The sequence below is a fragment of the Coregonus lavaretus genome (genome assembly GCF_964263955.1).
Source record: "Coregonus lavaretus genome assembly, chromosome: 1".
In the NCBI taxonomy this organism is placed as follows: domain Eukaryota; kingdom Metazoa; phylum Chordata; class Actinopteri; order Salmoniformes; family Salmonidae; genus Coregonus; species Coregonus lavaretus.
The window spans coordinates 13,927,569-13,948,771 of NC_139988.1; the positions used below are offsets into that span (position 1 = coordinate 13,927,569).

The window sequence follows — 21,203 nt, forward strand, 5'->3', positions numbered from 1 at the left end:
GAGACATCGTTGCGTAGCTTTGCCAGAGTTCCTTACACACACCCAAACACATGACCGATGTTTCTAAAATACCACGGTAACAACAACACAGATGGAGTCTGGGAAATACCCTCTGAGTTTCTTGCTGCTCAGGGAATTAGAATAACAAATGCAGTCTACAGTGACTTTTAGTAGTGCCATTGAAGGACCTTGTCACTGAAACAGTAGAAGAAAGGCTGAGTGTCTGTCTGTAGACACTGTCTGACTCTGTGCATGGGTGTTACTTGTTCTAGATCTCTTTACCATGCTCTCGCTCCCTCTCTCTCTCTCTCTCTCTCTCTCTCTGTCTCCCTCTCTCCCTCTGGCAAGTGTTAACGGAGTAGGGGAGGTGTGTGTGTGTGTCTGTATGGGAAGTGGGACGGGAAGGAAAGTGCTGTTGGAACAGTGCCTGGGAGCTGAACAGAGCAGAGCGGAGATGAGATGAGAGAGTGAATCTGATTGAGGAACAGGTGAGAGATTACAGGAGAATAATAAAATAGAGGAGGTGGAAGGAAGTGGAAAGGGGGAGGAGTGGAGAGAGAATGGAGGAGAGGAGAAGACAGAAGAAGAGAGGGTGTTGAGAGGGTGTTGAGAGGAAATCACAATGAGACGGATGACCTAGCACACACACACCACACACCACACCCCACACCCCACACACCACACACCACACACCACACACCACACACCACACCCCACACACCACACCCCACACCCCACACACCACACCCCACACACCACACACCACACCCCACACCCCACACACCACACCCCACACACGCACGCACACACACACACACACACACACACACACACACACACACACACAAAGAGACCAACTCAGACACATGCACAAACACTTGTAAATCTGTTGACACATGTACAACCAAACACAAACACACACTCAGACTTCTTTTCTCAGAGAACACTGTTCGCCAGAGCCAGTTCCAGATGAAGAGGAATGTGTTCAGGAGGACGAAAGGCAGCCAGGACACACACACTGGACTTAGACCTGCCACCTCCCACTGACAGCCTGCAACAAACACACACACACTGGACTTAGACCTGCCACCTCCCACTGACAACCTGCAACAAACACACACACACACCGTCAAGGCAAGACCAGGAAGACAGAAGCCAACTGAACTGCGCTCTACATACTGCTGTGACAGGAGGTGGACTCACTCTCTTCACAAAGCCAAGCGGACCTCTGCTTGGAGCCAAATTGCAACCTATCACTTGGAGTGAGCAACACACTGTCTCTCATCTGGTCTGAGCCAGAACAGAACCAAGCACCTGGAACCTGGAAAATTGACTGTGTCCAACACGTTTGGGGCTTTGACCACCTTCATCCAGGAGGATTACACACAGATAGAGACCCGGATCTGACCTTTGTCTCTCCCCTCCACCTCTCTCTCTGTCTCTCTCTGTCTCTCCCCTCCACCTCTCTCTCTGTCTCTCCCCTCCACCTCTCTCTCTGTCTCTCCCCTCCACCTCTCTCTCTGTCTCTCTCTGTCTCTCCCCTCCACCTCTCTCTCTGTCTCTCTCTGTCTCTCCCCTCCACCTCTCTCTCTGTCTCTCCCCTCCTCCTCTCTCTCTGTCTCTCTCTGTCTCTCCCCTCCACCTCTCTCTCTGTCTCTCCCCTCCTCCTCTCTCTCTGTCTCTCTCTGTCTCTCCCCTCCTCCTCTCTCTCTGTCTCTCTCTGTCTCTCCCCTCCACCTCTCTCTCTGTCTCTCCCCTCCATCTCTCTCTCTGTCTCTGTCTCTCCCCTCCATCTCTCTCGCTGTCTCTCTCTGTCTCCTCACCCTTCCATCCTCCAGTATGATGATGAGGAGAGATCGTCTGCTCCTAGCTGTGACCCTCACAGCCATTTTTGCCGCTGACCTCTACTTCGTCCTGGTCCCCAAGCTCCGCCACAGACAACCAGGACCAGCGGATGGAGGCTGCCTCTGTCCCTCCTCCAGGGGGACTAACTTCACCCTTGCTGGGTACAGTGGCCTCACCACCCCCTGGTTCTCCAACACCACCTCCGTAGACCTCCAGGGTAAGGGGGTCGGAGCTACGGACGACTCCACAGATTGGGGCTCGAAGCTGGGGAGGCTGTTTGCTCACCCCCTGTATAACATTCAGACACCGGAGCTCGGGCTGGAAGAGAGACTGATGCAGTCTGAAGAGCTAATGGAGTATTACAGGAGGAAGGTCTCGCGCTGGGAGAGGTGAGTACAGTACACACAGCCCTGAGTTTAGACCTTTCTCAATGTTTTATGGTTGTGATTTAGTTTTGGTGGGACTAGACATTTGAAGAGACACGTATGGGTCACTGACATCACGGCCGTGGATCCCTGACACATGCATAAACACGCCATTTTCACTCTTCTTCTGATTCGCATTCTCTGTCTCACACACACGCACAGACACTCAAGCATAAGCACGTCAACAACTCAAAACTATTTCTCTTAGGCAAGCAATTTTCCCATAAAGACTAATCCTATGAACTGTCTTTAAAGTCGATGTCATAAACAGCATTTAATGGAGGGCTGCAACCAACACTCACACGTCATTGAGAGCCTATGTCTGGATCTCGCTGTGCTAGGTAAACAAGACTCTCAAACCTGATCAAACCCTTTAAACCTGTGAGAGCTGAACAGACTGTAGCTGTCTTGGCTCCTGTCTTACCCTGTCAATCACAGCCCAGTGCATTCCCCTCAGAGAGATCCTGTTTGGGCTCCAATGGTGGAAAAACACAAGAAATATGAAGAGAGGAGATTTCTCCCCCTTGGCTACGTTCTAAATATGCACATAACAATGGTTACTCCAGGGCTTAGTGGGAGTGTCTTGCAAAATCTTGCAACAGCCTGTTAACAGAAGAGGATGGATGGTTTTTAGGGGGACTTCTGGGGACAGTTTGGACTGTTTAATCTGGAGGATGAAAATAGGCAGTTATAGTATACTGTGGGGTTTACAGGTCAATCACTATGGTTTATGATGTGTGTGTGTGTGCATATGTGCGTGCGTGGTATACATTATCAATAGTCTGAATCAAGAGCACTGAAAGAGGAGGGTGATGTGGTTTTGCAGCCAGCTGCTTGCTCCCTGGTCTCTGGTCTGTGGGTTTGTGGTCTCTGGTTGTGGTCTGTGGTGAGCCTTCCTGATTATACAGAACTGTCACTGTGGGCCAGTTAGGTCAGGAATACTCTGAATGAATGTACTTGCTTTGACGACCCCTCATATCATCTGACCACAGCAGCTGATGATGCTTAAACACAGTGAAACAATCAACCCTCCCACTTACCACATTCAGAACTGGCACAACGGTGCAACAATGCCACATGCTTCCCCAGCCTCCTCAATGGTCTGAATGTTTGCTTTGGATCCAGAGTGATTCCTGCCCATACTGTATGTTTCTGTGGAGATATGTATACAGAGGTGTCAGAAAAGGAGGAGAAGAAGGTAGGGTGAACAGCTCGGAACCTCCGAGAGGGAGTCAGAGAGTCCAAGAGGGAGGTGGTAACAGTGTGTAGGCTTTGCCACTACAAATGTTTTCCAGAATAATCTGCATTTGTCTTTGACGGTTCTCCTGTGAATCTGTTCTCCTCTCAGTCTGTTCTCCTCTCAGTCTGTTCTCCTCTCAGTCTGTCCTCCTGTGAGTCTGTTCTCCTCTCAGTCTGTTCTCCTCTCAGTCTGTTCTCCTCTCAGTCTGTTCTCCTCTCAGTCTGTTCTCCTCTAAGTCTGTTCTCATCTCGGTCTGTTCTCCTCTCAGTCTGTTCTCCTCTCAGTCTGTTCTCCTGTGAGTCTGTTCTCCTCTCAGTCTGTTCTCCTCTCAGTCTGTTCTCCTGTGAGTCTGTTCTCCTCTCAGTCTGTTCTCTTCTCAGTCTGTTATCTTCTCAGTCTGTTCTCCTGTGAGTCTGTTCTCCTCTCAGTCTGTTCTCCTCTCAGTCTGTTCTCCTGTGAGTCTGTTCTCCTCTCAGTCTGTTCTCCTGTGAGTCTGTTCTCCTCTCAGTCTGTTCTCCTCTCAGTCTGTTCTCTTCTCAGTCTGTCCTCTTCTCAGTCTGTTCTCCTGTGAGTCTGTTCTCCTCTCAGTCTGTTCTCCTCTCAGTCTGTTCTCCTCTCAGTCTGTTCTCCTGTGAGTCTGTTCTCCTCTTAGTCTGTTCTCCTCTCAGTCTGTTCTCCTCTCAGTCTCTTCTCTTCTGTCTGTTCTCCTCTCAGTCTGTTCTCCTGTGTGTCTGTTCTCCTGTGAGTCTGTTCTCCTCTCAGTCTGTTCTCCTGTGAGTCTGTTCTCTTCTCAGTCTGTTCTCTTCTCAGTCTGTTCTCCTCTCAGTCTGTTCTCCTCTCAGTCTGTTCTCCTCTCAGTCTGTTCTCCTCTCAGTCTGTTCTCCTGTGAATCTGTTCTCCTGTGAGTCTGTTCTCCTCTCAGTCTGTTCTCCTGTGAGTCTGTTCTCTTCTCAGTCTGTTCTCTCCTCTGTTTGTTCTCCTCTCAGTCTGTTATCTTCTGTCTGTTCTCCTCTCAGTCTGTTCTCCTCTCAGTCTGTTCTCCTGTGAGTCTGTTCTCCTGTGAGTCTGTTCTCCTGTGAGTCTGTTCTCCTCAGTCTGTTCACCTGTGAGTCTGTTCTATTCTCAGTATGTTCTCTCCTCTGTCTGTTCTCCTCTCAGTCTGTTATCTTCTGTCTGTTCTCCACTCAGTCTGTTCTCCTCTCAGTCTGTTCTCCTCTCAGTCTGTTCTCCTGTGAGTCTGTTCTCCCCTCAGTCTGTTCTCATGTGAGTCTGTTCTCTTCTCAGTCTGTTCTCTCTTCTGTATGTTCTCCTCTCAGTCTGTTCTCCTCTCAGTCTGTTCTCCTGTGAGTCTGTTCTCCTTTCAGTCTGTTCTCCTGTGAGTCTGTTCTCCTCTCAGTCTGTTCTCTTCTCAGTCTGCTCTCCTCTCAGTCTGTTCTCCTCTCAGTCTGTTCTCCTCTCAGTCTGTTCATCTCTGAGTCTGTTCTCCTGTGAGTCTGTTCTCCTGTGAGTCTGTTCTCCTCAGTCTGTTCTCCTGTGAGTCTGTTCTCCTCTCAGTCTGTTCTCTTCTCTGTCTGTTCTCCTCTCAGTCTGTTCTCCTCTCAGTCTGTTCTCCTCTCAGTCTGTTCTCCTGTGAGTCTGTTCTCCTCTCAGTATGTTCTCTTCTCAGTCTGTTCTCCTCTCAGTCTGTTCTCCTCTCAGTCTGTTCTCTTCTGTCTGTTCTCCTCTCAGTCTGTTCTCCTCTGAGTCTGTTCTCCTCTCAGTCTGTTCTCCTCTCAGTCTGTTCTCTTCTGTCTGTTCTCCTCTCAGTCTGTTCTCCTGTGAGTCTGTTCTCCTCTCAGTCTGTTCTCTTCTCAGTCTGTTCTCCTCTCAGTCTGTTCTCCTGTGAGTCTGTTCTCCTTTCAGTATGTTCTCTTCTCAGTCTGTTCTCCTCTCAGTCTGTTCTTCTCTGAGTCTGTTCTCCTGTGAGTCTGTTCTCCTGTGAGTCTGTTCTCCTCTCAGTCTGTTCTCTTCTCAGTCTGTTCTCCTGTGAGTCTGTTCTCCTCTCAGTCTGCTCTCCTCTCAGTCTGTTCTCCTCTCAGTCTGTTCACCTCTCAGTCTGTTCTCTTCTGTCTGTTCTCCTCTCAGTCTGTTCTCCTCTGAGTCTGTTCTCCTCTCAGTCTGTTCTCCTCTCAGTCTGTTCTCTTCTGTCTGTTCTCCTCTCAGTCTGTTCTCCTCTGAGTCTGTTCTCCTCTCAGTCTGTTCTCCTCTCAGTCTGTTCTCCTCTCAGTCTGTTCTCCTGTGAGTCTTTTCTCCTGTGAATCTGTTCTCCTCAGTCTGTTCTCCTGTGAGTCTGTTCTCCTCTCAGTCTGTTCTCTTCTGTCTGTTCTCCTCTCAGTCTGTTCTCCTCTGAGTCTGTTCTCCTGTGAGTCTGTTCTCCTGTGAATCTGTTCTCCTCAGTCTGTTCTCCTGTGAGTCTGTTCTCCTCTCAGTCTGTTCTCCTCTCAGTCTGTTCTCTTCTCAGTCTGTTCTCCTCTCAGTCTGTTCTCCTGTGAGTCTGTTCTCCTCTCAGTATGTTCTCTTCTCAGTCTGTTCTCCTCTCAGTCTGTTCTCCTCTCAGTCTGTTCTCCTGTGAGTCTGTTCTCCTGTGAGTCTGTTCTCCTCTCAGTCTGTTCTCCTCTCAGTCTGCTCTCCTCTCAGTCTGTTCTCTTCTGTCTGTTCTCCTCTCAGTCTGTTTTCCTCTGTGTCTGTTCTCCTCTCAGTCTGTTCTCCTCTCAGTCTGTTCTCTTCTGTCTGTTCTCCTCTCAGTCTGTTCTCCTGTGAGTCTGTTCTCCTCTCAGTCTGTTCTCTTCTCAGTCTGTTCTCCTCTCAGTCTGTTCTCCTGTGAGTCTGTTCTCCTCTCAGTATGTTCTCTTCTCAGTCTGTTCTCCTCTCAGTCTGTTCTCCTCTCAGTCTGTTCTTCTCTGAGTCTGTTCTCCTGTGAGTCTGTTCTCCTGTGAGTCTGTTCTCTTCTCAGTCTGTTCTCCTCTCAGTCTGTTCTCCTCTCAGTCTGTTCTTCTCTGAGTCTGTTCTCCTGTGAGTCTGTTCTCCTGTGAGTCTGTTCTCCTCTCAGTCTGTTCTCTTCTCAGTCTGTTCTCCTGTGAGTCTGTTCTCCTGTGAATCTGTTCTCCTCAGTCTGTTCTCCTGTGAGTCTGTTCTCCTCTCAGTCTGTTCTCTTCTGTCTGTTCTCCTCTCAGTCTGTTCTCCTCTGAGTCTGTTCTCCTCTCAGTCTGTTCTCCTCTCAGTCTGTTCTCTTCTGTCTGTTCTCCTCTCAGTCTGTTCTCCTCTGAGTCTGTTCTCCTCTCAGTCTGTTCTCCTCTCAGTCTGTTCTCTTCTGTCTGTTCTCCTCTCAGTCTGTTCTCCTCTGAGTCTGTTCTCCTCTCAGTCTGTTCTCCTCTCAGTCTGTTCTCTTCTGTCTGTTCTCCTCTCAGTCTGTTCTCCTCTGAGTCTGTTCTCCTCTCAGTCTGTTCTCCTCTCAGTCTGTTCTCCTCTGAGTCTGTTCTCCTGTGAGTCTTTTCTCCTGTGAATCTGTTCTCCTCAGTCTGTTCTCCTGTGAGTCTGTTCTCCTCTCAGTCTGTTCTCTTCTGTCTGTTCTCCTCTCAGTCTGTTCTCCTCTGAATCTGTTCTCCTGTGAGTCTGTTCTCCTGTGAATCTGTTCTCCTCAGTCTGTTCTCCTGTGAGTCTGTTCTCCTCTCAGTCTGTTCTCCTCTCAGTCTGTTCTCTTCTGTCTGTTCTCCTCTCAGTCTGTTCTCCTCTCAGTCTGTTCTCCTCTGAGTCTGTTCTCCTGTGAGTCTGTTCTCCTGTGAATCTGTTCTCCTCAGTCTGTTCTCCTGTGAATCTTTTCTCCTCAGTCTGTTCTCCTGTGAGTCTGTTCTCCTCTCAGTCTGTTCTCCTCTCAGTCTGTTCTCCTCTCAGTCTGTTCTCCTGTCAGTCTGCTCTCCTCTCAGTCTGTTCTCCTCTGTCTGTTCTCCTCTCAGTCTGTTCCCCTCTCAGTCTGTTCTCCTCTGTCTGTTCTCCTCTCAGTCTGTTCTCCTCTCAGTCTGTTCGCCTCTGTGGAAATATCCTAAAGGTTTGGATGATTGTTGGTCCTTTGAAGCAACACTTGTCCTGACCATGGGAGTTCGATTTTTAAAGGTGCTTTCAATCAAGTTTGATTTGATTTGATACTGTATGAGTTTCACAGTGTGTATCGCAGATTTTCAAGGATAACTCTGTTTGGCATACCCTAACTATGACCTCGTTTTGACCACCTCTCTCTCCCCCTCAGGCATACAATATGACGTCGTACAGCAAGTGCAAGGCTATGCATAACCCTAAACCCACTCCCACGCTCTCCCTTTCTCTCTCCCCATCTTCCCCCTCCCCACCCCCGTCCCTTCCCCTCAGGCATATGAAGCTGTACAGCAAGGCTGCGGCAGCCCTCAACATGACAATGCTGGAACACCAGGTGACCTTTGACCCTGAGGCCAGCTGGCTGAAGTTCCACCTGGGCATCAACCGCTATGCCCTGTACGCCCGTGACAACCCCGCCATCACCCGCCTGCTACAAGACATGCAGGCCACCACTGTCATCAGCGCAGGTATGACTTGTTGTATGGGCGTTATAACCATTCATATAAGCGGTATTCATATGAGCGTTATAACAATTCATATGAGCATTAAAGTCACTGTCAACAGTGCATGTAGGTGCTATAGGACCTCATGCTTTAATAATTAGCCATCTATATAATTGTTATAGGTATTCATTGCAGAAATGTCTTTATGCAGATTACACTCAAGATGAAAAGGCCCTCAAAGGAGCGTGTGACTGTACCCAGGGTAAGGTCCTGTCTTGTCTACGTATCTGCTCTGTTTTGTGTCTGCATGATTTGTGTGTTTTGTGTTTAACATACATTCCTTTTCAAATGTTTTCCATTATGCTCTGGCGTGTCAATGGTTGTTTTGAGGAGGACCGGGAGAAAATGAGAGGGAAGAGAGAATCAGTTGACACAGTCCTCTTCATGACTGCTTCTTTTGTAGTTTTTTCTCCCTGTTTTTTGCTCCTCAGTCGTGCTATCAGAGCCGAACACCCTGTTGCACCACTGACAATACATTTGTTTTCATCCAAGCCCCATAAATTAGCATCGTTTTAATTTCTCAGACTCTCCGGATCTTCATAAGTCACATCCTTGGAGGCAGAGAGAGGCTCATTTAGTGTTCTTTAAAAAGCTTTATCTCAGAGAGCAGGAGTGGGGTGATGCCACAGAATCCTACACACCAGAGAGTGGGGTGATGCCACAGAATCCTACACACCAGAGAGTGGGGTGATGCCACAGAATCCTACACACCAGAGAGTGGGGTGATGCCACAGAATCCTACACACCAGAGAGTGGGGTGATGCCACAGAATCCTACACACCAGAGAGTGGGGTGATGCCACAGAATCCTACACACCAGAGAGTGGGGTGATGCCACAGAATCCTACACACCGGCAGTCTCCACAGCATAGCTATACCTTCAAGCAACAAACAACTCAGAATATGGACACACACACACACGCTCACAGACAAACAGACAAACAGACAGACAGACAGACAGACACACAGACACACACACACACACACACACACACACACACCAATCTCGCCTAACAGCAGCCGGATGCATTCTAAGATTTGTAGCTCCTTCAACCACACTCTCTGAAAACACACTGATGGCTCCAACCTCAGCAACAACACACACAAATCCTCTATTCCTCCGTCCTACTTTTATTATTATATGGCTTTTTCAACCAATTATTCTTGAACTGCTGAAAAGCAACAATGTGCCCATTGCTCTTCAAAGCTTGTTTTTGTCTGTTTGATTCCCCTCCAGTTAAACACAGCAGAGAGAGATTGTAAACTATTAATAAGATACAGCTTCAGAAGACTGAGCTGAATCAGCTGGAATCAGGAGGAGAAGCGTGTGTCTTTATGGATACTGGTTAGGCATGAAGAAACCCTGCTGAGGGTAGTCCTCCATCTGTAGAACCATTACAGCCTCTGTCATTATCTTATCATTGGGAACAGGTCCAGGCTGAAACAGATGTAGAGCAGAGAAAATAATATCGAACAGAGTCAACAATAAACCCCAAGGATTGGAGTTTCAAAATAAACTTGGGTCAGATTCCTGACCAACTATGTGTTTTTTGGATAGTTTTTTTAGTGAGCTAAGGTTGGCCAACACGCCAGACACAGCAGCTGAGGGCAGGTGGTTGGCGGAGTGGTCGGTTAGACAAAATGATTAATTTAGTTCATTTCCTGTCTGATCCGTAAACGTCTTTCTCTCTCTCTCTCTCTCTCTCTCTCTCTCTCTCTCTCTCTCTCTCTCTCTCTCTCTCTCTCTCTCTCTCTCTCTCTCTCTCTCTCGCTCTCTCTGTTTCTCTCTCTGTCTATCTCTCTCTCTCTCTCTCTGTTTCTCTCTCTTTCTTTCTCTCGCTCTCTCTGTCTCTCACTTTCTCTCTCTCTCTCTGTTTCTCTCTCTTTCTCTCTCTTTCTCTCTCTGTCTATCTCTCTCTCTCTATTTCTCTCTCTCTTTCGCGCTCTGTCTATCGCTCTCTCTCTCTCTTTCTGTTTCTCTCTCTTTCTCTCTCTGTCTATCGCTCTCTATCTCTCTCTCTGTTTCTCTCTCTTTCTTTCTCTCGCTCTCTCTGTCTCTCACTTTCTCTCTCTCTCTCTGTTTCTCTCTCTTTCTCTCTCTTTCTCTCTCTGTCTATCGCTCTCTATCTCTCTCTCTGTCTCTCTCTGTTTCTCTCTCTGTTTCTCTCTCTCTTTATTTCTTTCTCTCTCTCTGTCTCTCTCTGTCTCTCTCTCTGTTTCTCTCTGTTTCTCTCTCTCTCTCTTGCTCTCTCTCTCTCTCTTTCCCTGTCTCTTAGTGGTAAAGCCCAGTGGACACCACCTCAAGCTGGCCCTGAAGATGCAGAACTTTGGCAAGGCCATGTTCAAACCCATGAGGTGAATGTTTCTGGGGAAATCAATCAGGGGGAGTGCTCTGGTTTGTAGTGATATTTTGAACAGTACTGTAGTTCTATGAATCATTTGTTCCTCAGACAGCAGAGAGACCAGGAGACTCCTGATGATGTGTTCTACTTTGTCGACTTCCAGAGACACAACGCTGAGATTGCTGCTTTTCACCTGGACAGGTAACCTTGGCAACCTGTACTCTCCTCATATTTACTTTGTTCTATTCAACCTTTATCTTACCAGGAAATCTCTCAAGGATTGAACCTATTTTTTGACAAAGACATTCCTTTTCCATTCAGTTATGGAAAAGCATAAGAACCCTTCAAATGGAATGATTTTCAAGAATACTGTATCTCCTACTGTAACTCCTACTGTAGCCCTACTGTATATGCTACTGTATCTTCTACTGTATCTCCTATTGTATCCCCTACTGTATCTCCTACTGTATCTCCTACTGTATCCCCTACTGTATCTCCTACTATATTGCCTACTGTATCTCCTACTGTAACTCCTACTGTAGGCCCTACTGTACTCCTACTGTATTCCCTATTGTAACGCCAAGTGGTCTTCCAACAAACAGAGCCTGAAACTTCTACCTCCATCTCTGTGATTGTGAAAGATAGTGTCCTTGGGAGATTATAGTCTCTCCGCTATTTCAACATGTCTCCTTCCCCAGCAAGGCATTTGATTTCCACACACATAGGTGTAATTACTTCTGTCTACTGTAAAGTCTCTCTAACCTCCATACCTCCAGGTTACTGCACATTAACTCAAGTGAGTCATCAGTCAAATACAGTCATTACAGTCACAGCTTGTCAACCTAGAACCACACGAGACATCAAGTCAATGTGGTTGTTATACCTTGGGACACAACAACAACATGGAAGGGTGTAACTGGGTGTAGGCTAAAAACCACCAATAAAGCTCAAATAAGTTAAGTTATTACGTCAAATACATTTTTACCTCACAATTAGGGGTGTAACGATCCATCTACTACATCGATGTATCGATTTATATTCCTATGATCCAACTACATCGATCTGTGCTCGGCGAGTTGGCCTTTTGGACAACATATATCAATCTAACATCGTTTTAAAATGTAATAAATCGATTGTATCGATACTAGGAAATAACCCATTGGATTTAAGCACGTCAGACTTTATATGGATGTTTTTTCTTAGCACTTTTAATGATAAAGGCTTTAAACATTACTCGATTCAGTCTGCCTATCCGTGACGTCATCGCCCCGTGCCAGCAGCAGCGCAAAGGCGCAAAGACAACAAAACATAGCATGGCGGACGACAGAGGAGAAGCCGACGAGCGAGAAATTATCAAGCCACCATTGCGGTCCTTACAAGAAACAGGAATCTAGGAAACTTCACCTGCACTGTCCAGTATCCAGGTATTTATTTCAGTCACACTGGTTGAATTTTTGGCTAAAAGGTTACTGAATCGATTTCAAGTCACTGAATCGTTTCGGATCGTATCGTTCTAAATGAACCAATATCGTCCTTGAATCGTATCGACAACCACGAATCGTGATACAAATCGAATCGTTGTTAAAACGAATCGTTACACCCCTACTCACAATATATCGTTTTGTAAATTCACATTTTAATGAAGTGGCAAAGAAGAAAAGCAAAGAGTAAATGTTCTGTTATCATTCCTTCATTGAACACTGAGGCTCTACACTACATGTTCTGTTATCATTCCTTCATTGAACACCGTGGCTCTACACTACATGTTCTGTTATCATTCCTTCATTGAACACTGTGGCTCTACACTACATGCTCTGTTATCATACCTTCATTGAACACTGTGACTCTACACTACAGTACTGTCTAGCACTGAATATGTCTGGTCTGTCTGTGTGTTCCCACCACAGTCTCTGTCTCTGTGTCTCTGTCTCTGTCTCTCTGTCTCTCTGTCTCTCTGTCTCTGTCTCTCTGTCTCTCTGTCTCTCTGTCTCTGTGTCTCTGTCTCTGTGTCTCTGTGTCTCTGTCTCTCTGTCTCTCTGTGTCTCTGTGCTGTGTCTCTGTGCTGTGTCTCTGTGCTGTGTCCCTGTCTCTCTGTATCTGTGTCTGTGTCTCTGTGTCTCTGTGTCTCTATGCTGTGTCTCTATGCTGTGTCCCTGTCTCTCTGTCTCTGTGTCTGTGTCTCTGTGTCTCTGTGTTTCTGTGTCTCTGTGCTGTGTCTCTGTCTCTGTCTCTGTGTCTCTGTGTCTCTGTGCTGTGTCTCTGTCTCTGTGTCTCTGTCTCTTTGTCTCTGTGTTGTGCCAGAGGCCTTATCATTATCAGACCCAATCAGCAGGTGAGATACGCCAGCCCAGACAGCACCTCAATAACATCTCTTTATCCAGCCTCAGATACTGACTGATGACTGTTATTGAGACACACAGGCCTGTCAGACTGTTAATATGGCCCTGGGGGAAGTGGCTGTTGCTACACATCAACACCTGCTAGATTACACAGCGGAGAACAGAGACAATCACATAGGCGTTATTATGTATACAAATAATTCAAGTTTAATTAATTTCCTGTGACTTTGTGTGTGTCAACTGAGGTGAGAGATTGCAGGAGCTATGAGTTCATCTAACTTTCTATTGTGTCTTCTGTTCAGAATGGAACTCTTTCTTCTAGAACTGTGAGTCGTAGAAGATGTATGAGTTTGTGTTCATCAGAATGGAACTCTTTCTTCTAGAACTCTGAGTCGTAGAAGATGTATGAGTTTGTGTTCATCAGAATGGAACTCTTTCTTCTAGAACTCTGAGTCATAGAAGATGTATGAGTTTGTGTTCATCAGAATGGAACTCTTTCTTCTAGAACTCTGAGTCGTAGAAGATGTTTGAGTTTGTGTTCATCAGAATGGAACTCTTTCTTCTAGAACTCTGAGTCGTAGAAGATGTATGAGTTTGTGTTCATCAGAATGGAACTCTTTCTTCTAGAACTCTGAGTCGTAGAAGATGTATGAGTTTGTGTTCATCAGAATGGAACTCTTTCTTCTAGAACTCTGAGTCATAGAAGATGTATGAGTTTGTGTTCATCAGAATGGAACTCTTTCTTCTAGAACTCTGAGTCGTAGAAGATGTTTGAGTTTGTGTTCATCAGAATGGAACTCTTTCTTCTAGAACTCTGAGTCGTAGAAGATGTTTGAGTTTGTGTTCATCAGAATGGAACTCTTCTCTTTCTCTCTTCTAGAATCCTGGACTTCCGGAGGGTACCGCCGGTGGTGGGCAGGCTGGTGAACGTAACGGGGGAGATTCTCCTGACCACTCACAACGAGGACCTAAGGAGTGTGTTCTTTACCTCTCCAGGTAGGCATTACCCCTCCATGTATGCATTACCTTGCTACCTAGGTCTTAAATAATCAGTCTATGATTAAAAGGCGATGATGAAATCGGCGTAATGCTGGTTTAAACTAATCTATATCTATGTATATTCTCTTCCAAACAGCGAACAACACCTGTTTCTTTGCCAAGTGTCTGTACGTGTGTAAGACAGAGTACGCTGTGTGTGGGAACCCTGACCTGCTGGAGGGCTCCATGTCTGCCTACCTCCCCGGTCTCAGCATCGCCCCTCGCATCTCCATCCCCAACCCCTGGATACGATCATACACCTTCACTGGCAGGGAGGAGTAAGCATTCAACCCTTAAACCTGAGACCTGAGACCTTAACCCTGAGACCTTAACCCTGAGACCTACACATCTCTTCCTATCTCCATTTTACTGTTCATTTATGATAAGTCAATATTGCAGACTGAACATTCATATTGTTACAATTCATATCTTGTTATACTATCTTGTTATAATATCTTATAATATCTTATAATATATTGTTATGGTCTCCCGAGTGGCGCAGTGGTCTAAGGCACTGCATCGCAGTGCTAGCTGTGCCACTAGAGATCCTGGTTCGAATCCAGGCTCTGTCGCACAATTGGCCCAGCGTCGTCTAGGGTAGGGGAGGGAATGGCCGGCAGGGATGTAGCTCAGTTGGTAGAGCATGGCGTTTGCAACGCCAGGGTTGTGGGTTCGATTCCCACGGGGGTATGAAAAATAAAAATAATAATGTAAGTCGCTCTGGATAAGAGCGTCTGCTAAATGACGTAAATGTAAATGTTATAATATCTTGTTATAATCTGTCTGTCTCTACCAGGTGGGAGGTGAACCCCTTCTACTGTGACACCATAAAGCAGCTGTATCCCTACAACTCAGGGAACAGGTTGCTCAACATCATAGACATGGCCATCTTTGACTTCCTCATTGGTACGTACTACCACCCATCACCCCTGATGGACCCCTGTCCTCATCCCATATGACACCCTATTACCTATGTAGTGCACTATCTTTGTCTATACAGTGAATAATCATGTTGTGTCCCAAATGACTTCCAATTACAGTGCTCTAATTTTGTCTGTAGCCCTATGTGAGTGAATATTTGTTCTTGGCACTCTCCCTCAGGTAACATGGATAGGCATCATTATGAGATCTTCACTAAGTTTGGCGATGAAGGTTTCCTTCTTCACTTTGACAACGCCAAAGGGTGGGTACTAGAGTTGCTATATATAACTTCAGTCATTCTACCATGGAATATTTGTCGTTCCCTTATGATGACATCACTTCCTGTGTTTCAGGTTTGGGAAGCATTCTCATGATGAGATGTCCATACTGGCTCCACTGTCACAGTGCTGCATGTAAATATGGAGAGCATACACTAGTCACTAACACAGATTAACTGACACCAATATTTAACCTTTATTGAAAAAACTTGGCATGGCAACTGTCGAGTCAAGTCTCACTCTCCGCCCATCTCTCCCACATTCTCTCTCCCCCTCTACCCCCTCTCCCGCCACTCCTCACCTCTCAGTATAAAGCATTCCACGTTGCTGCGGCTGCAGCTCCTCTCACAGGACCACTATAGGCTCAGTGACGTGATGAGGGAATCCCTGGGAGGAGACGCACTGCAGCCGGTTCTCGCTGAGCCCCACCTGCAGGCCCTAGACCGCCGGCTGCACCGCGTCCTGAAGACAGTCCACAGGTGTTTCCGCAGGCTGGGAGAAGCTCAGGTGATCACGACAGACTTTATTGATACCTCCACCATGCCTGAGTCTGTCAAACCAGTGGCTACGCCCAACAAGGAGAGGTAACTAAGGTTCCTAAGGAATCCAAACTGAGGCATGTGGCTCTGGTCAAAAGAAGTGCACTATAATAGAGGAATAGGTTGACATTTTGGAGGTATCCCCAAGTCCTGCAAGGGAAGGTAACTATAGACCAAGGACAGCCTGAGGATCATGATGGCAGGTCACCCCGTCCTGTAAAAGCCGGAAGCACAGGGTCTGGTCTCTCTCACAGAGTAATGCATTCTGCACTAGTTTTCAGTGGCGTGTATTCATGGATGCCAAGGGAAGCCAAGCTTCCCAGAATATTAGAAAAATATATACAGTACCAGTCAAAAGTTTGGACACACATACTCATTCAAGGGTTTTTCTTTATTTTTACTATTTTCTACATTGCAGAATAATAGTGAAGACATCAAAACTATGAAATAACACATATGGAATCATGTACTAACCAAAAAAGTGTTAAACAAATTAAAATATATTTTATATTTGAGATTCTTCAAATAGCCACCCTTTGCCTTGATGACAGCTTTTGCACACTCTTGGCATTCTCTCAACCAGCTTCACCTGGAATGCTTTTCCAACAGTCTTGAAGTAGTTCCCACATATGCTGAGCACTTGTTGGCTGCTTTTCCTTCACTCTGCGGTCCGACTCATTGCAAACCATCTCAACTGGGTTGGGGTTGGGGGATTGTGGAGGCCAGGTCATTTGATGCAGCACTCCATCACTCTCCTTCTTGGTGAATAGACCTTACACAGCCTGGAGGTGTTTTGGGTCATTGTCCTGTTGAAAAACAAATGATAGTCCCACTAAGCCCAAACCAGATGGGATGGCGTATCGCTGCAGAATGCTGTGGTAGCCAGCAAAGCACCCCCACACCATAACACCTCCTACTCCATGCTTTCGGTGGGAAATACACATGCGGAGATCATCCATTCACTCATACCGTGTCTCACAAAGACACAGCAGTTGGAACCAAAAATCTCTAATTTGGACTCCAGACCAAAGGACACATTTCCACTGGTCTAATGTCCGTTGCTTGTGTTTCTTGGCCCAAGCAAGTCTCTTCTTCTTATTGGTATCCTTTAGTAGTGGTTTCTTTGCAGCAATTCGACCATGAAGGCCTGATTCACACAGTCTTCTCTGAACAGTTGATGTTGAGATCTGTCGGTTACTTGAACTCTGTGAAGCATTTATTTGGGCTGCAATTTCGGAGGCTGGTAACCCTAATGAACTTATCCTCTGCAGCAGGGGTAACTCTGGGTCTTCCATTCCTGTGGCGGTCCTCATGAGAGCCAGTTTCATCATAGCACTTGATGGTTTTTGCGACTGCACTTGAAGTTCTTGAAATGTTCCGTATTGACTGACCTTCATGTCTTAAAGTAATGATGGACTGTTGTTTCTCTTTGCTTATTTGAGCTGTTCTTGCCATAATACAGACTTGGTATTTTACCAAATAGGGCTATCTTCTGTATAGCCCCCCCTACCTTGTCACAACACAACTGATTGGCTCAAACACATTAAGAAGGAAAGAAATTCCACAAATTAACTTTTAAGAAGGCACACATGTTAATGGAAATGCATTCCAGGTGACTACTTCATGAAGCTGGTTAAAAGAATGCCAAGAGTGTGCAAAGCTGTCATCAAGGTGGCTATTTGAAGAATCTCAAATATAAAGTACATTTTGATTTGTTTAACACTGTGTCTCAGTATGTGTAGCCCATGTATCTGATGCTGTCTGGACCAAAAGTGTATGACATGTTGCCGCCGTAGCATTTGATTGATTGATGCCAGCAAGCATTTGACCTCCCTTGATAAAAAAGTATAAAATAATCAGTCAATCAGCATTGAGCTGAGCTCAACTGTGGGTTGTCCTGGCGCAGCAAAACGCCTCCAAGGGAGGTCAGTTTGGATTTGGGTTCACACCAATCAAATCACATCCTGAGCAAAACTTCATTACTGTCAGAAAAACGTCTGTTTCTGGTCTGCTTGTGTTGATGTCCTGCAGTAGCTAGCTTGCTAAATCGGCCATTTCCTAAGCCATGGATGGAGATGGGGATTTGGACTTGTGGTGATGACTTTATTCTCTTTACAGGCCAGTTGGTTACGACGGCAATTCTGATCTAACCATAGATCCATATGTTGTGCCACTGGCCTGAAACGATTGGAGTTCAATATGTAGCCCAGATGTAGTCTAGTAGGCTCACGTTAACTAGCTAGCTAACTTAGCTGGTTCAAGTTAGGCTAGCAAGCATTTTAGCTAGGTAGCCTATGAAAACTAAAACTAAAAGCGTACAAAACCGTAGACCGTTTTGCCAACATGAAAGAGAGGAGGACAGCGTTCAACTAATCTAGAAGTAGGGTGAGTCCCCAACATTTTTTTTACTTGCGTGCGCACGCAAGCACGCACTCACACACGGACAGAAATCAGTACCATGGACAGCCACATGATATTTAGCAACATTGATTGGACTAAATTGTTTTTGGCATCTTTAAGTTTGTTTTCAGTGTATTAAACTAAGCATATATAGCCTTGTTGATTTGATCATGTTTAAGTTGAAATGGTGCTGGAATAGGGGAGGCAGTGCTCCCATTGTCTTTGTGCTGACTTGCGGTAACTCAGTGATTCTAAATCAGTAGTTGTTTAGTAAACTATTGAAAACATTAACTTGCTTGAACATGCTGCAGGTCATAGAACTGTTTTTTACATGCAATATTTGCTTTGTGGACTTCACCAGACAGATGTTGCTCTCCGGTTTTGTGATTGTGTAGTAAAATGTATTCCGCCACTGTGTGACTTGTCTTTTTGTTGTCACGGCCTTGGCCTTATTGTATATCACGGTGACGTATGAATTAATGGGTTATAGAGCAAACAACGCAATTATCACAATATAGGTTTACCCTTATACCACTTTACCCCTACCTACATGTACAAATTACCTCGACTACCTGTACCCCCGCACATTGACTCGGTACTGGTACCCCCTGTATATAGCCTCGCTATTGTTATTTTATTGTGTAACATTTTATTTTATTTTTTACTTTAGTTTATTTAGTAAAACTCTATTTCTTGAACTGTTGGTTAAGGGCTTGTAAGTAAGCATTTCACAGTAAGGTCTACTACACCTGTTGTGTTCAGCACATGCGACAAATAACATTTTATTTTATTGGAATATGGCTTTTATTCTGGTTTGGCTTGGCTTCCCAGTGATTTTACACTGCTACTGCTAGTCTTTCAAGTCAAACCTTTGAAATTATACAGCCTGTTTTGTCAATAGACAGCAGCACTGCTTTCCTGCACTGTCAAAATGTCACCCGTGGCCTTGGGCTATGTGGTCACCCGTATGTCACCCAGTCCTCCCAGGCATTGCACCCTCTCTGGAGATCCCCTCTGCCTTGCAGTGCATTGAAATGGACCTACAGTATGACTGCATCCAATGAGCCAAATTACTGTGGAAGAAGCACTGGATAATGTAAGATGATTTCAGCCTCATGCCCTTCTGTGGTCCTCTGTAGCTCAGCTGGTAGAGCACGGCGCTTGTAACGCCAAGGTAGTGGGTTCGATCCCCGGGACCACCCATACACAAAAAAAAATGTATGCACGCATGACTGTAAGTCGCTTTGGATAAAAGCGTCTGCTAAATGGCATATTATTATTATTATTATTATAGTATCCAACAGTCATGTGACATCAATAAAGACATTTAGGGACAGCTTTTGAAATTAAATTGCTTTGAGTTCTATGTAAGAATGATTTCACATCGGTTTGGTAAAGTAATAATGTGCCAACAGATGTTTTATCAAATATAAATGACTAAATAAAGTTCTAATTTTGGGTGATTGTTTGAAGAAAACTCTGATATGATGAACTTAGTGATCACTTTCTGTTGTGTTGTTGTTTTGGTTGATCTAGATCCACATTAGACTGTGAATAGGTGAGTGATGAGGAGTCATTGACCATGGGCCGCGGGGTACTTTGGAGTACAAACAAGACATGTCATCTTTGGGGGGAAGAGAGAGAAAGCGATTTAAAAGAGGTTGTGACAGAGGAGGGGGTGAGGGGTTGTGGAGAAAGGCAGCATCTAATCCCTGTCTGTTTGTCTGTCTGTTCACCTGTCTGTCTTTCTGTCTCATCAGGAGGTGTCTGTCTGTCTGTCTGTCTGTCTCATCAAGAGCTGTCTGTCTGTGTCATCAGGAGGTGTCTTTCTGTCTAATCAGGAGGTGTCTGTCTGTCTGTCCATCTGTCTGTCTATCTGACTGTCTCATCAAGAGCTGTCTCTCTCTCATCAGGAAGTGTCCGTCTGTCTGACTGTCTCATCAGGAAGTGTCTGTCTGTCTCATCAGGTGACTGTCTGTCTGTCTGTCTGTCTCATCAGGAGGTGTCCGTCTGACTGTCTGCCTCAACAGGAGGTATCTGTCTGTCTGTCTCATCAGGAGGTGTCCGTCTGACTGTCTCATCAGGATGTGTCAGCCCTTTAAGTGCTTTCACAACACCAAGCCAACCATAACACACCCTGACGTAGATACCCCCTCATCACAGCTACAGTACTGTATGAGGACGTGCAACTTATCATGTCACCACCAGCTATACTTTGTTCTAACTAGTCTGAATCAAAGCTTTGTCTTCAAATAACGTTCTGTTGGATGCCATTTCATCTCAACATGTCTGGACCTTTTGCTCTGAGCTGTTCTCATTGTTGTCCTGACTACAAATCCATGGCATCCTGATGTTTTAGAAGAGAGGGAGAAAAACCACTACTATTTTAAAGAGTAAAGTGAAATCACCCCAAATGAAGTTTGGATTCTGTCCAACACTACTGGATGGAGCTTATGTTTGACCGTTTTATAAGGTGTCAGCAACAATAAAGGCTCTGTGACTGATCTTAACTACATGCAGGAGTGGGTTCTGGGTTTACTAACTTTATAAGCTCTCTGATGAAGTGTGTGTCGCTTTCTTTCAACCTATTTCAAGCCTTTTTGTGGTCATTGCTCACATCATCCAACACCATCATGCTTGGTAATTGTTCAAAAGACTATTCATACAAAACAGTATTCCACCGACAGTTAAACATCTCATTTCAGTGACCACCATCAATGGGGTGCATCTCAATAATCTAAAGGGGCTTCCTTTCCTCATCTCCTTCCTTCATATGCACTGAACCAATAAAACAGAATGTGAGGCCCTCCTGGGGATTTTCCTTCACCTGTCCTGTCCTGTTCTCTCGGTTGATGTGGGTGTAGTGAATAATGGGCAAAATCTGGCAGGAAGTGAGCTGGCAACCGACAGGTTGCTGGTATTAAATCCTAGATGCCATTGCCTGCAGTTGTGCCCTTGAGCAAGGCACTTAACCCCCCACAACAGCAGCTGCCCGGGCACCCAGCGTGCCAGCCCCAGACACCTCTCTAAAACCTGTATATGTGTGTCTTTCAGAGGGGTTGGGTCAAATTTCAGTTGGACCTTGTGGGCGATTGACCAATAAAGTGACCTTAATCTTAAAAGAAACCACTGAAGTCTATTGAGAAGAGGTACTGCACTGCCCTCCAGAGTTCAGAGAATATATTGCACCTTATTTACTACAGAAT

General features: G+C 45.7%; 1 protein-coding gene across 1 annotated transcript; it reads left to right on the forward strand.

Annotated features, from left to right (window-relative positions):
- The first annotated feature begins 927 nt into the window (after positions 1 to 927).
- On the forward strand, positions 928 to 20,516 carry LOC311127815 (pseudokinase FAM20A-like). Its single transcript, XM_084159696.1, has 12 exons — positions 928 to 2,234; positions 7,912 to 8,105; positions 8,293 to 8,343; positions 10,417 to 10,495; positions 10,591 to 10,683; positions 13,702 to 13,817; positions 13,957 to 14,137; positions 14,656 to 14,765; positions 14,961 to 15,042; positions 15,134 to 15,193; positions 15,367 to 15,642; positions 19,997 to 20,516. The coding sequence occupies exons 1-12, from the start codon at positions 1,840 to 1,842 to the stop codon at positions 20,067 to 20,069; spliced, it is 1,710 nt and encodes a 569-aa protein (XP_084015822.1). The 5' UTR covers positions 928 to 1,839; the 3' UTR covers positions 20,070 to 20,516.
- Positions 20,517 to 21,203: the final 687 nt, after the last annotated feature.